This window comes from Mustela nivalis (genome assembly GCF_964662115.1).
Source record: "Mustela nivalis genome assembly, chromosome: 12".
Classification (NCBI taxonomy): Eukaryota; Metazoa; Chordata; class Mammalia; order Carnivora; family Mustelidae; genus Mustela; species Mustela nivalis.
Window position 1 is genome coordinate 99,297,955 of NC_139031.1, and position 16,485 is coordinate 99,314,439.

At 45.5% G+C, this 16,485-nt stretch overlaps 1 protein-coding gene across 4 annotated transcripts in view; it reads right to left on the reverse strand.

Annotated features, from left to right (window-relative positions):
* The window catches only part of HECW1 (HECT, C2 and WW domain containing E3 ubiquitin protein ligase 1), a 469,612-nt gene that overhangs the window by 312,059 nt on the left and 141,068 nt on the right, over positions 1–16,485 (reverse strand). For 2 of the 4 annotated variants that reach the window (XM_082691731.1, XM_082691732.1), the window contains exon 2: positions 5,576–5,633. The exons of the other annotated variants lie outside the window; for them this stretch is intronic. In XM_082691731.1, the coding sequence (XP_082547857.1) occupies positions 5,576–5,602 (27 nt within the window). In that variant the 5' untranslated portion in view covers positions 5,603–5,633. The remainder of the gene's footprint in view (positions 1–5,575; positions 5,634–16,485) is intronic. 4 annotated transcript variants of the gene reach the window in all.

Genomic DNA, 16,485 nt, shown 5'->3' on the forward strand with positions numbered 1-16,485 from the left:
GAAGGATAGCAGTGATGACTTGATAACTTCTGGGTTAAATTTTTAAGCAAGTTCAGAGATAACATGAGTTTTTGGAGATGATACCCAAAGCTGGGGTACAATGGCAAAGCAGGCAATGCGAGGTGTCCCCGGGTCCTCTCTTCTCTACCTTCTCTACTCTTCTCTACCTAACCTTACCCTGCTCTCTCTTTCTTCGTAGAACGTCCCAATTCCTGACATCATACTGTATACTTACTTTAATTTCTGAAAACCCCCCTCCCACAACTAGGTAGAAATCCCCATGAGGGCAGGGGCCTATTTGTTCACGACCATGTCTCCAACATAACTGTGTCTGGTACACAGTAGGTGCTCAATAAACAGTTGCCAAATTAATAATGCATGACGGGTCCATATCTCCATCTCCATCATCCAAATCAGAATGAGTCTGTGTCTTAGGACCCTTATCCTAGGGTCTGATATCTAACAATTAACAGTTCATGAGGCCAGAGTGACATGGATAATTTATATCCAAAACTTTTACAGAGAATAAAATACTCCAAAATCCTATTTCTACTTTATGGGGGAAAAAAACCAAAAAATCTGCAAGAGACAAAAGAAAATAGATATCCATTCTTGGTATAGTATATATTTGGCCGTGATCACTCACATACTGACTTATTGTTTGAAATCATGTAAAACACGACTCTTCGCTAAGAAAGCATAACTAAGCCAAACAGACCCAGAACCAACATCTGCTGACACACAGTGCTGGACTCCGACAGCAGCAGGATCCCAGCAATGCTGTGTTCTCTAAGAACTCGGCACGATGCAAATGGGCATAAGGGTATAAAAAAGCAGTATGAAGGGACTTCTAGTTCTTGCTGAAAAAGAAGATTCAGGTTCTAAATCCAGCACTTCCAAGAAGAGAGGCGTCTCATTTGGGGCTACATATAAAGCCGGCACTCCCTTGTTTGAACAAAACCACTCACTACACACTACTTCAAAAGCAAAGCTCCAGACAATTAGCTACACACGCATGTTTCCAGCCACCTGCTGTCTGAGGAAAACAGCTCTGCAATGTGCATGCCCTAGTTTCAACCGATCTTTAAGTTGCACACAAAAGCGCTCTTCCCTTACCTATCTCCTTTTCTCAAGCTGAGTCCACAAAAGAGCCTAGAAATAACTAGAAATACACTTCCCTTTAAGTGAGAGAAAAATATGTTTAAAGGACAGCCCAGACCTTGGATAAAAGCACTTACTTTGAAAGAACAGGACAGATCATGTATTCAAAACAAGACACCTTCTAAAGGGCAGACCAAGAGGATGTTCAATGCCACAGCCTTGCTCTGTGCTGGAGGCTCTGGTCCTGCTGGGCATGGTGGACAGAGTTGAGCCTGTGTGGCCCGTTCCGCTGGGACTGCTGCGTCAGATGACGCTCAGAACAATTATTGGGACAGGCTGTGAGCAAGTCAGCAGGAGAGTTTTATTTCTGGCCTGAGATTGCTGCTTCCTAATGAGAAAATACCGGTAGCAGAGCTCCTCCCTGGTATCAGAGCGAGCCAACGCTCCCCAGGTGATCTGGGTTCTGAGCGAGGTGAGGAGGGGGTGCCCATCCTGTGTTGGGGGGCAGAGGGCGAGTAGCCCCTGAAGGAGACCTCCTCTGTCAGGTCAGAGCCCTTCTAGGTTCACCTAAGGATACTGGTCTCCTTGATGTAGTCCCTTGACTCTGCCAAGGGCATGACTCAGCTCACCCACTAGCAGTGCGAGATACACAATTTCTCTCTCATAGCCCAGTAAAGCTGAATTCAAGGCACTGAGTGGAGAACAGCTGTGGGGAGAGCCTGGTGGTCCCCAACTCAGTGAGGTCTAGAGTTTGTGACTTCACGTGCAGGGAGCTTCAGAGCTTCTCTACTAGTTATTTCTATCCAGTGGCTCGGGGCTTTGGAACCTGCAGTCTATGAGGGGGAGAGGGATGGGAGAGGTGGAGGAGGAGGGGAAGGAGTGAGCGGTGGATCTTTCAGTTCAGTTCCCAAGCCAATAAATGAAGAGAATTCAAGATTCTCTTTGGCTGGTTTTCTACTGGTGTCAAGATGAACCATTGTGGGATGGACTTCAAGGCCTTTGATGACTTTCCATTTATGCCTGAATGACTATAACTGAAAAGCAAGACAGAGATATGGTGGCTATTTAGGGAAGTTGGCTGTGGGCTTCAGATGCCCAAGGATCCCCACCTCTGTCTACTAACACATTCTAGATACAGAACTCACCTCCAGGAAGTGATGGTGTGGGGAGAGGGTGTAGGAAACTTTGGGATCATTTTCAGTTTGGAAGACTTTTTGACAAAAACACTGAAGTTAGGAAGACATACAATTTCTTTCTGTCATACAGAGATTGAGGTCAAGGAGGATGAAGAGACAAGGAACATTCTGTTTCAGGAGGGGTGTCTGGTCTCCGGCAGACGTGAAGCCGGGTGGGGCAGAGGTTGACCCATGGATCCCTTGAGTCCTACCCTCTGAATGATCTGGGATAGTGCACAACCTCTCTGGACTTCACTTCCTACATGAGGAGTTTTTAAGATCCCTCAAATCTTCATGCCCTGTTCTACCAAGCCCTGGCTTCTAGCACATGCCCTCACACAGAGAGAAGTCTAATGAGCCAAGTTTGTCTCCCTCTTTTTTCCGTTCCCCCCTCTCCCTCTACAGAAGACAGAGATTTCCTGCAAAGACCCCATCTTCATTCTGCCGCCCTATTCCAGCTGCTTCTGACCAAATTCTGAAAAGTCCAGAACCGATTTTTTATGAAGTCTCTGGAGTATGTGGCAAACAATGGCACTAAGGACTCATTGTTTCCAGCTGCCAACACCTCCAGGGACCCCACAGTTTACAGGGTGTGGTCGCGGTCTTCTTACAGTGCTCCGAGCTCAGTGGGGCTCCAAGTGCCTGGCCGTTCCCCACCCAACATGGGTGTTTCTGAGCCCGCAGGCTTTGCTCCCAAGGGCCCCCCCGGGGTGGTGGAGACCGTCAGGCTGAAGGCCCCAACCGGTTTTCCTTCCTCTCTCCTTTCACAAGTGTTACTTCTCTCTTGCACAACCAGTATCTATGCCCTGGGGAACCCGACAGACACACAGAAGCTAATCATTGCAACACATAAACCCTAATGTTTGTTTGCTTTTCCAAAATGGACCTTTTACAGGCTTTAGGAAGCCTGTCTTTGAGCAACAAGATCCTCTCTCTAGCATGAAGATCTGCAGTATAGATTTAGGTTCTATTCTCATTCACAGACACAGAGAGGTTTAATTCCCATCAGTTTTGGCCACTAGTTCTTAACCAGGGGTGCATATAAGAATCACCCCCGAGACTTTTACAAATGCAGATGATTGGGCTCCACACACAAAGCTATACTTACTGATCTGAGACCTATCCCTGGTTGAAAATCCCTGGTCTCAGTATGAAATTCCCCCTTATTGGGGCTTCTTCTAGAGATTAGCATTCATCCTGCTCAGGATCATTCCAGAACCTGAAAAGTATATCTGCATAAAATGGTCAGATATCTGCATTAGTCTTCTCTCGTTCATCTCCAGATTTTTTTTTTTTTTAAATAAATCCAGCTAGTAATGCAGACTTCTTCTGGACCATGGTGAATCTTCTGGGAAAGTATTACAGAAAGGCATAGGAAACCTTGGGATTATTTTCAGTTTTGAAAGTCTCAACAAAATACACATTAGTAATGGGGCTGTAACATTTCCTTTATCATGCAATTTGGGACAAGGAGTTTTGCACTGACTTTCCACAGAAACTGGGGATAAGGTTGTTTCTAGTGTCATTGTTGTGTAGGAAGTTGGGGTTATGCTTATATTTCACAAAGTAAGTGCTTTGGGAACATAAGTCTGATCTCTGTCTTCTCCCTCCTGTTAATCAGGTAGCGCTCACTTCCATAAATGTCAAGGGAGAATAGCTGGACAGCATGTTTCTTGGATTGCTGAATAAAATCCCTTGAGATTATCTGTGTACCCACTTAGCTTTGTAGTTGCAGTCAAGTCAAAGCTTGTAACTTTCGAAGATACCAGTCCTGAAAAGAGGCAAGTGAGAACATTCTTCCAGAAGGTTAAATGTATCCAAAAGGTATTTTTAAGTCCTCCTATTGTATCTTTCTAGCCAAAGAGAAAATTTCAAAAAGTCTCAGGGGAATGTAAACAGACAGGAGTGCTGTGTGTTGGAAAAAGCATTCTCCTAAAGAAAGTTGAACCTTCCCGGAGGGGGAAGTCTAGTGGATGCGTAGCGGAGCGAACTCACAGAAATAAAGGGGCTGCTGACAGCACAACAAACTGGGAAACAGAGTAAGAAAAGAAAAGTTTAACATTTAAAGTAAAACATTTAAAGTCACTGCCCTCGGGTTGTCCCTGCACATTTGGCAGCATGGGATTACCTACTAAGTTAATGCTTCCTGAACACAATACATAAAGTGCTCATTCCCTAAGCGCGTTACTCTGAACTTCCTAATTCAGACAGCTCCCTCGTGGGTGAGTTGGAGGTTGGAGGCAGTGCTGGGGGTGGAAGAGGGACCCGAGTGTGAGGACTGCCTTCCTTCTGAGAGCTGATGAATGCCGAGATGCTCACTGAACATCTCAGGGCTCTGCTCTCCTTCCTGCAGGGCTAGTTCACGGATTAGCTGAATATGTACGTAGATATGCTTAGTACATTTGCAAAGTACTATGCAGATGGGAGCTTTTCATTACTTTCAGACAAAAGCCTCATTTACAGGTTGCCACACTAGGGCCTGTGGGTGGAGATGCCAGCTCAGATAGGCAGGTCCCTCCCTGCTCCTCACTTACCCACCCAGAGACTCACCAGTGATACGGCCCTTCATGCCCAGTTCCCTCAAAAATAAGATGGGGATGACGGTCATACCTACCTCTTCAGATTGTTGTGGGGAGAGAGGATTCATGCAGCAAAGGCATCTAACACAGATCATGACACACAGCGTCCACTAATGTGAACTATAATTATTACAAACCAGGGCTATCCCCGACAGCTGTAAAGCTGTGATATACAGGAAGCAGGAGACGTGGCAGGAAGTCTGCAGGGACCCGGGAAAAGCTCTTCCAGAGAAAGCCCCCCCACACCCCTAGCGCAAGAGATCCCCTCCAATGAACTAGCAACCTCCTGGTGGGTGGTCTGACCGAGTGAGCCAGAGAAACCGCAGCTCCAGTCACCATGTGAATTTCAGTGCATTCACATCATCCGTAGGTAGTTCCTGACAGCCCCGCAGAGTTCTCTGCTATCATTTTGGAAGGGCCATTTCTGAGTGCTTGTTTCTAGGTATCAATTCACTTGTGACAACTGTAGGTTCACATCACACAAGGGAAACTTGACATGCAAAAAAACATCATCTCGAAATGGAGCACGGTCGATAGGGGTGGATGCAGGGGGCAGGGGAGGGACGGGTGATGGATCTCAGATGTCAGAGCTGCCCGTGGAGAACTCCTGGGCCGGGCGGCCATGGTGGGCGGTGGGCTGAGGCACATTCCATTATGAGCGGAGTGGGTTTATAATGGAATGACATGGATGGGTTCTTAGAATCAGAAAAACACACTGACCTTCACACTACACAGGTGCAGCAGCATAATGACCCACCACGTGTACGCGCATCAATTCCTGGGGAAAAGGCCAACGAGGTTAACTCAGCGTGTATCCCGAGCAAACAAAACCAGCGACATTACCCGAAAGAAGGACGTCGTGCCCGCCACCCCCATTGAGATATTTGGCTTGGGTGATCCCCAGGTGAATGGAAAAATCACACGAGGATCAAAATCATTCTCGTGATGTGGACCCAAGGTAGCAAGCCACATTATTTTGCGGCATGGGTCATTTGATTTAGATTTTAAAATTTACAGTCAAGGAATAAGAATCATGGGACTAGGGGGAAATTTTTTTTTTTTTCTTTTCAGGAAACAAGGATTTGGTGTGGGGTTTGTGGGGAGGAGATGGGAAAACTTCCTAAATGCATCTTCAGACATGCCCCACTTACCAGATTCCCTCAAGCACAAAGGAACCAGAGCTACAGTTAAACTGCTGGAAATATCACTGACTCATCTCAGCACACTCACTCAGATGTGAATACTGTCCTTTGCGTCGCCAGGAGAGTATTACCCCAAATAACAATCCCTGGCCACACCATCTGCATTTCAGTACAGCAAAACCAGGTCCAAAATTAGGAGCTTAGAGGAGAGACACCAGACACGGGAAAATTGCTGGTGGTGTTTCCATCAGGGTCCTATTAATCCCTGTACCACTCTGGGGTTCATGAGTCTTTACTCTGGCAAAACTCCTCTTCCTTGGAAGTTGAAGTTGCTATGGAAGGAATCAATATGGTTGCACTCCAGAAAAAAGGGGTATATGATATCGGCTTTCCAAAAATCCCAGTGAAACCTGAAGCTTTGCTGACAGATGGGTTTGTGTAAGAAACAAGTTGCAAGCTTGCATTCTGAATGTACAGATGATATTCTCATCCCTGATCTGAGCAGATTTGCACAGGGGATGGAGAATTTAAGGTCCATGTGCTTGGCTCCTGCTTTGTGCCCTTCCTCCCCATTCTGGACTCCATCTGTGGCATTCATATCTTTCCCTATGGTGGCCACTGTCTTCCCAGCTGCTCCTCAGGTTGCCCCAGCCCTGCCCCATATGCAGGCTCTTCCTCACTCACCTTTTCCATGTTGGAGGGCTTCAGACCCTCCTATATTCCCATCCATGGCCTCAATTACTATCAGAGCACTGACAATTCCCAAATTCCCATGACAACTCAGAGCTCTCATCTGAACTCCAAACCAACATCCACTGGGGCTTCTTACAGCCCAAAGACAGTACAGAAAGAAGTTGGGATCTTTATCCTCGAACCCAAAGCCCAGAGTCAGTGACGGCTGTTTACCCACTGGGTCTCCCTGTCAGTAACTTTGTTTTCCCTGTTAGTACCTTTTGCTACTACTTTTTAACCATTCTAGAATCCATTGCTTCTCATCATTTCTACTCCTTCATCATGACCCAAGTGTCCTTCCTACCTAATCTCAGTTAACCCAAACCTATCTCCCCACCCTCTGCGTGCCCTATATATACTCTCTACGACAGGTAGGATGCTTTTTATAAAAGGACATCAGACTGTGGCTCTTCTTTGTTTCCATAGCTGCACACTTCCTTTAGGCTAAAGCTGAAGACAGGTCGAGATATTTCATATGAGCGTGAAAAATGGATCTGGGCCTCCTGCCCGCCTCTTTACACCCCACATGTGACACCCCAGGCACCCGGGGAGCTATGCTGTCTTCAGAGACACTTGCTTCTCTTTTTCTTGGAGATGTCAGGACACGGCCCTCTCTGTCTGAAACATGCTTCCCTCAGTCCCCTTCCACAGCCTTTAGTCCCTGGTCTCCTGGGCTCCCCAGCCAGCGCAGGTGCTCCGGGACAACACCCACTACTTGTTTTTGGATTTTCCAAAATAATTCTAAAGAACTATTTGTTTAACATTTGTCTTGTGAAGCCAACATAGAGTTCTCTGGGAGCTCGGCTGTCATCCTCAGTACTAAGCACAGGTCTGGTCGAAGGGCTTAACTTACCATGTTCAGTGAGAATTGGATGGATGAAAGAATTGCTGAATGACGAGGACTGACTGTTTATGTCCTTGAGCAACTCACAGTCTAGACTTTAGAAGATAGGAAAGAAGCCTCTTGGTACACCTGTCCCAAGCCAAATGTTGATCCAATTAATCAAACGTGCATATGCACGTTAGAAGAGTAAGCAGAACAGGAAAAAAGACCATTCAAATCACACATTCCTGATTTAGCACTTAACCTGGGAGAATACTGGTATATTTTACTTTACAGTTTACTTTCCTTTTTTTTTTTTTTTTGTTAAACAATTTCTTCATAGTTTAGCTGTAAAACTTGACACTGGCCAAGAAGAATGAGAGCAGAATGGAGAGTTTATAAACAAAGTAGGGATTAAAAAGGATCCAGCTCTAGATTCCAAAATCTCATGCCACCCCACCAACCAGAACCTGGATGGCACCTCCTCCATCAGGAATAGGTTGAAACCCAAGGAAGTTAAGGAATGAAAAGAGGACCAGGTGCCTGTCTATATGAACGCAACCGGGAAAGTGCCCTACCCTTTGCTTTTGGCCCATCTAAGCTTACAAATCCACCAGGCTCTTCAAAGTATTTAACTAGAGGAAACCCCAACAAGAAAGCGCAACTGGCAGTATTGGGGATCGACACAGGTGTACCTTGAAAGTAACCCGAGATTACACAATTCTTCCTTCAAATGCACGAGCATTTATATGCAGTTTTATCAATTTCTTCTACTGCACTTGAGGGGCTATGATCCTTGGGGGGACTCTCAGAGCGCCCTGCACAGGGCAGTGGGGAAACTAAGCAGGAAGGATGCTTCTGGAGATCACTACAGCAGGGCCTGTGGTAGAAGTCCTAACAGCAGAGCACGAAGGGCACAGCAAGCACAGTCCTCAACAAGGCCAATCCTTCCTGATTCCCATGTCAGCTCCCTGAGGCCCCGACATCCATGCTCGTGCCCTGCAAACCAGCCGTCCAACAGCATCATTCTAGGGATCAATGCTGAAAGGTGTCAACACTCTGCCCCTCCTACCAGGTCACCAGGGGGAGAAGTTACCATTATTAAAAATCAAAAAAAAGCAGATAAGATATCCATACAGGGCCAATATGGATCTGTCCCTACCCAAATGAGCTAAGATTAAACACTAATACACAAAGTATAACACAATGATTTATCATGTGCTAAAAAGGATTTTTGCTGTTTTGCTAGCCTCCTGTTCCCTTTGGTCTGGATGTTGGAAGTGAACAGTTTTGGAGGAAGACAGCTGTATCATTATTGGTGGAATGGATAAAAGGAGGCAATATAAAAGATGAAAAAGATGACAGATTTTTTTAAAATCCTTTTTTGGTAATCATAGGGAAAAAATGTACATTTGCTGTTTAAAACGCCAAGCCATACAGGCAGTATGACAAGAAGTCACTCATAAACCCACCCCTGAAGAAATCTAGAGATTCTGGTTGAGAGTGGGTTTCTTATTTCCAAGAAGTAGTTTCAGGGAAGCCTAGTCAAAGTGCCACCTTCTGGACATTCTAGAAAAGCCCCAGAGATCCTGGCCTTCCCAGGAGGCCTGTGATACTGAAAAAGAATTTAGAGTTACTCTAAGCGGATGTGTCTCATAGCCTCAGAAAGCTGGTCAACTTGCACAATCACCCCCCGTAAGAGACTTGCCATCATGACTATCAGTTATTCTTAGTTGTCCTCACAATGGATGACTGACAGTGAGGATCGACTGAATTCCAACAGGAGATGCCAAGTCCTACGTGGGCAATTCCAAATGCAACACAAGGGACCCGCCTGGAAGGACAAATTAAGCTCAACTGTTCGTGTTCGGAATGAGATTTTTAAAAGCTTATTTCTTCTTGGAGACCAGAATATTGGACTCGTTGATTGAATAAAACGATTCTTGTTGAGAGATCCCGGTCACAAGCTGTGTCACTAGAACTTCCCTCACGTTGCTGTCACAGCAAGGACTCCTCTACTAATGGCCAGTGGGACAAGGCACTCACACAAACGAGTCTGGTCCAATTTTCGATTTCATGACCATGAGCTTGTCAGCACGACTGGGGGTCTAACTCGTCTCATTTCATCCCGAGCTCATTTCTTTTAGCCCCTTGACTTGATGCCATTTGCATTTTCAGGACACACAAGATTTACTATCACATAACCTTAATGGCACTACTGCCGCTGAATTCCTTTTTCTGGGAAGAGGTGCCTTTATGAGCCCCTACCACGAACATCAATTCATGCCATTAACAACTTACAATGCCTTCCAAATTCTCAGGCCCTACCATCATATAGATCATTGATCTTAAATTAAAAATTTAAAAAAAAAGGCTTTGACAAACTAGCAAGGCTTTTCTCACCAAATATGGACTTGGCAGCATACCCACAGAATTACTCATTTTTTTTTTTTTAAGATTTTATTTATTTATTTGCCAGAGACAGAGGGAGAGTGAGCGAGCACAGGCAGACAAAGAGGCAGGCAGAGGCAGAGGGAGAAGCAGGCTCCCTGCCAAGCAAGGAGCCCGATGTGGGACTCGATCCCAGGACCCCGGAATCATGACCTGAGCCGAAGGCAGCTGCTTAACCAACTGAGCCACCCAGGCATCCCGAATTACTCATTTTTTATCCTCATTTTATTAGTGTATTTTTGAATTTCATTTATTCATATACTTCTCCAGTTCTCTAGCATAACCATAACCAAAGCTCTATTGATCATGATACACAGAAGGAAAATAAAGATGTCCTGACTTTCAACTTCCAAGTTCACCAAACTTCCATGTGACATTTTCTTCCCAGCCCAATGACATGCTAATTCTAAGGAAGACCGGTTCCAAAGATGACCAGTTTGTCCTTACCGGGACAGGTCCAACTCCAAGAGCGAACAACGTAAATACGTGAGTGCAGCTTCCTCCTCCCAGTACCTTGTTCCTCAGACTCCAACTCTAAGCAGCAGCATGGAATTGCCAGGAGGAGGGGTGAGGCTGAGTCCTACAGCCAGGATGGTAAGGAACAGGGGAGGCAGCCCCCAGCAGCCATCCTGCGAGGGTCAGAGTTCATGGCATGAGCTGGGTCCCCAACCTACCACTTCCACCCTTCCCAGGGCCAAAATTTACCACTGCTCAGTCCACGGCTGCTCTTCCTCAACCTTCAGGATCCATCCACAGGACATCTGCGATGGGGAAACTCTCATAACAGAACTCATACTTGACTGACTCCACTACAAAGCTGTCTTCCAAGAATAATAGCCGATCCCAGGATGTTTTCATTAAAAACAGATTTCAGTGACAGACTAGCAAAACATTTTCCTTGTACAATAAGCAATAAGAAGGGGCAGAATTATGCAAAACATATGGACTTCTCACTGTCCTCAGCAGCTAGGAGCTCACTTACACTGTCTTCAGTATCTCATTTAAACTCATGGAAGATGGGTACGTGCAGGCTTCATCCTGCTCAGTGCTTTTCATGCTCCAAGTGGCCGAAGAAGAAGAAAGGCTGGTTGAGCTGAATTTCTGCTTCCATTTTCAAAATCTGTCACCCGTTGTCCCTGAGGGGGACAACTGAGGGGTTTGCCTGTATCCTTGGAGTGTCAGAGAGGGGCTAGTAGCAAAGCAGGCTCAGAGTCGTTCATTCGTTGATAGTTTACCACTTGCCTGGCGTCGTTTTCACACTGGAAAAACGCTGTGGTGAGAGCTAATATCTAGTATTTGTATAGCTTCTGATGCGTCAGGCCCCTTTCTAAGTGCTTCACGTAGAGGAACTCCCTAACCCTCGCAGCAGCGTTGCGAGATGGTGGCTACGTCTGTCTATAGTTTACATGGGAGGAAGCTGAAGCGTGGGCTGGTTATGTCATTTGCCAAGCGCTGTACACAGAATGAGGAACAGACCTAGGCATCAGGCTCCAGAGCGCAGACAGACCTGGCCCTGCCCTAAAGGAACCAATATAGACAGACCAGACCATCTGAATACAAAACCTGTCTTAGAGCACTGAATCCGAGAGCTGAGGAGTGTCCTGGCAGCTCCTGTTCAGTGATCAGAGAGTTATTTTGGTCAGTAATACCTTTAAGACAGTAATGGGGACGGGCCTTCTGGAACCCCAGTATGGTTCATTATATTTAACATCTGTTTCATTTTTGGTTTTTTGCCCCTACAAATAGTTTTCTAAGTGCTATTTGTTAAGCAATCATTTAATATATTAGAAATCAATAAATTTTTTATAAACTCACATATTTCAAGATCAATCTCTTCTACTGTTCCTTCTAGTCATACGTTGATACACAAAGTTTTCAGGTTTGTGTGTACGTGTGTATCCATATACACAGAGTAAAACATAAAAACCTATTTACTATATATTTATAAGAATGGATCACATTGGGTAGCAAAAACGCTCCCTTTATTAATTTTTGAAATCAATTCTTCTGCTTGCATTTTTATTTGTCTAGAATTTGGGCAAATAAAATGTGAACACAGGGGGATGTGTAAAGATGCCATAACAGAGCTATGTTTATCACAAGGCACTTATAGGGCAGGGGGCCAGAGTGCTGGCAACACCACACAGAAGACTCTGCCCAAGATTCAATGGAACGCAATCCTTACACTCAACTGACCACATTCTAGAACATAAAAATCCCATGGATCTTGTTAGTGGGATTAAGTTAAACTAGCAAACGAATAGGGGAAGGGTTTATACACTAAGTTATTCCAACCAGGAACATGATCTCTTTCTCCACTTATTAAATTTGTTGTTTTTTTTTTAAAGATTGTATTTATTTGAGAGAGAGTGAGGGAGCCCAAGCTGGGGGGAGGGGCAGAGGGAGAGGGGGAAGCAGACTCCCCGCTGAGCAGGGAGCCTGATGTGGGACTGGGTCAATCCCAGGACCTGAGCTGAAGGCAGATGCTTAACCGACTGAGCCACACAGGTGCCCCATTTTGATTTAAATGAATAGTTGTAACTTTCTTCACATAGGTCCCACAAAGTCCTTGCTGTCTGTAGCCGAGGTTTCTTTCTTAAGATTTCAAGATGGTTTCTAAAATTATTATGGGTGTGGGCCGAAGAATATCTTTCTTATTCTGGTTTTGTGTGTGTGTGTGAATAATGGCATTTTATTCCCTTCTGTTTCAGATTCTTTTTATTGGGCTAGTATTTGTGTTTGTTTGATCATATTTTACTACCATGCATGGTCAAATATTAACACGTTTGCTGCTCTGACATTCAGCACCAGCCAGAGAGGAAGACTCCCACCTACATCCCCCTGTAGGAAGGACCAAAGTTTCCTTCCCTGCACCCACTCCTGGAGTAGGGGCAAGAGGTTCTCTATGGGGTTCCTCAGTGGGGTGAGCTCCACCTTCCTTCAGAGTTTCAAAGGAACCCCTCGAGCAAGGTTCTGCCTGGTTCCAGGTGAGGGTTCCCCCTTATCCAGGCCTTCTCCCTACAGGTGTGCTAGAGTTGGGCCTCACAGGTACAAGGGTAGTCAGGACTTGGATTGGGACCATGGCTCTGGCAGGGGATTGGTCTGATTTGCTGGTCAATCTCAATTCAGTGAGACGAGACAGAGGAGGACTAGCAGGACCTTGCTTTGGGTCTGCTGTCTAAAACCCTCAGAGAGTCACAACATGACCTAACTTTGTTTGTTTTCATTTGCTGGACATATATCTCCCTCTAGGCCTTCATGGGGAAGAGTCTTTCCATTCAGTCATATATTCAACAAGGGTTCATTGAGGCTCAACTGCACACCAGGCACTGGAGATGAGGCAGTGTTTGTGAACACCACAGACTATGAGGCCTGGCTGTGCAGCTCATGTTTGAGAGGAGACAGCAACTACAACAACAACAACAAAGAATCATAATAAATAAATGAAATACCCATGTTCGATGGTGGGAAATTTTAAGAACAAACAATAAATGAGAAACGAAATGTTAAGATGTAGATAGAAGGTGACATTTTAGATCGGGTTTTTCAAAGGAAAGAAGATTTTGAGTAAAGAACAGAAGGAAGAAAGGGAAGTGTCTAAGGAGATGTCTAGGGAAAGATGGCTCCAGTCAAAGAGAACAGCAGATGCAAAGGTCCTGAGGTGGAAAGTGCCTGGGCTTTATTTGAGAAACAGCAAAGAGGCTAATAGGGCAGACAGAACGAAGAAAGCAGAGAGGAGAATAGTAGGAAATGAAGTTGAAGATGTAGCATGGGGCTGGATGGCTCCAGGCTTCCTAGTTCAGTGGAAATGCTTGGGTCTCCACATGGAGTGAGGCAGGGAGTCATCAGAGGGCAGGGAAGTGACATGACCTGGTTGGCAATGAGCAGTGTGTCTTTCACTGCTGCTTTAAGAGCATACTGATGGGGAGACAAGGGAGAAAGTCGGGAGAGCTTGCAAGAATCCAGCATACACATGAAGGTGGCATGAAAGGAGTGGGGGCAGTGGGAGTTCTGCAAATTTGGTCAGAATTACAGAGAGAAGAGTGCTGTCACAGGCAAGGCTGTTTTCCATTTAACTTAATGCCTCTAGTTAGGCTCGCTGTTGGTCTAGCAACGCGGAGCTCTTGCAGACCGAAGAGGTTCCTTGCTTCTCCTTACCTGTTCATCTACCCACAGGGAAACTTCTTGCTGGGTAGGATGAAGCAGTTCCTCTTTCCCTTGCCAGGAACTGTCCTCCGTTTCCCTGCCTCTCCCAGTTCTGCTTTTGCTTATTGGAGGCAGCACAGCTCCTATGCCCACTCTATCTCTATGTCCATTTCCAGCTGCGCCACATCTGGGGAGTGGAAGACCCCAGATGAAGACAGGAACAGGGGAGAAATGGGAGGCTGGCCAGCAGGTAGGTTGGTGCTGGTCTGGCCCTGGTCTTCTGGGTGCCAGCCATACTCTGTACCATGGAAATCAGTTCTGGAGACAGGTTTATCAATCACTGTTCCTAGGCCCCAGAGTGCTATCATTGTGCATCATTTTGGAAACTTTTCATAAAATTATTTCCATAGATGTTGTACGTGGGGGAGGGAGAGGTATCTAGTGACCTCTGTCACTACCAGTCCCTTTGGTAACTGGATATTACCGCGCTCTATTTCAGTCACATATTTTTCCACTGGATAAAATTTTAAGACTCTACAGACACATAGAAGAGTACTTCAGATACTGAAAAACAATAGCAGGTTTCTTTGAATGCATAATCCATAAAGATATTAAAAACATAGGCATCAGCTGACCCAGATACATGTGATTGCATGTGCTCAACACCCATCTTTTCTACAGTGGCATCTCAAAGGTCCTAAGGACTAAATGTAAAAAATTGTGCCACTCAATGCTAAAATATTGAGGGTTTACAAGGCAAGAAAAATTAGAATATCCGAGTGGTTTCATCAGAAAGTTTATCTTTTCCACATTGATGGTATACAGGAACATGAAGAAGTTCCAGATATGACATTTAACCCAATAGTGTCAACCGGCTGGGACAGGGAGACAAGTGTGAGATTCTTCACTCTGGTCTCAGCATTTCCACTGGAGAATATTCAGCTTCCAAGGATCGTGAAGCAGACAGGTCCTCATTTTCACCTCTGAAAATGTGGGTCTGCTAAAACTTAATGACAACTTTAACAATCTTAAAAATCAGAACATCAAAATCACAAGTATCAGGATAAACAGCCTATGAATATTACACTTCTGGTGGTAAGGCGTTTCTGAGCAAAGAGCCCTGGAACCTGGGTTGGGGAGGGATTTATGGCCACCCTAAAGATAGAGACCTCTGGAAAGATGTCATCTCACCTGATCTGGAAGTATCTGTTTACTTGCTGGAGTGTAAGTCTTTTGCCTCCTCTGCTCAGAAAGGATTTCATCATTTTCCAGAACAAAGGTCTTTCTTCCTTTTTCCAGAGAGGAACATGGCCAGATGGGCCAGGAACTCCTATATAAGGGCCGAGTCATAATTTCAGGGTTTCTCTCCTGTGGCACAAAGCCCTGCCTTAGGGAACCCCTGGCTCCCATCGCTTCACCCCCAAGGGGAAATGATGGTAAGACTGCACAGAAATCAGTCTTTTCTCTCATCCAAAGACCTCATGGTTTGGTCTGAATAAATGAAGACAAGAGACTTTATCATTTCACATCGAAAGGATAGTTGGCTGTGATGGTGACACCATTCACATTCTCCTCCGCAGGGATCACACATCCTGCCTGCCATGCAACTTGCTTGTGCTATGTGTGGGAAGACCAGAGACACCCACCTCACACACTTTGGACTTGACCATGTGCTCTGGCCTGTTAAATGGGATGTTCACTTCGGAGCAAGAAGTTTTAAGAGAGATGAATTTACACCACCCTTCTTGCTCCTAGCAACAGCATGTTCTAATTCTAGATTGGGCTATGCCTTCAGCCTACACCTCAAAAGGAAGAACACATATGCAGCCCAACCCACCAAGTGAAGGAGAACGGCAGCCGACCCCCAGCCTAAGTGTGATGGGAGGGAGAAATAAATGTTTTAGCGGGAGCCATGAAGTTATGGGGATGTTTATTTCACAGCCTACCCAGGAAAAGCAAACTGTGGGGATATTTGTTTCACAACATCACCAGCCAAAGCAGACTGACACAGCTGCAAAACAGCCTCCCTCCTACTCCTCTCTGCACTGGGCCCCACTGCCCACATCCTGATTCTTCCACCAACCAGCATTTGGTATTTCCCTAAACTGACCTTCTTTAAAAGAAAGGTCTTCTATTTCATGAGTGAGGAAGAGGTTTCAGAACCAATATAAACTTGTGAGATGGCCATGATCTAAGACACATCTTTCTTCTCTCCTGTCCCAGTCAAACCATCCCAATCAACCAAGTCCTCTACTTTTTATTTTTGTACTTGCTGTTTCCTCTCCTCCATTGAAACTCCAAGCTGTTTTGATCACTTTCCCCTAGGAACTGTCAAC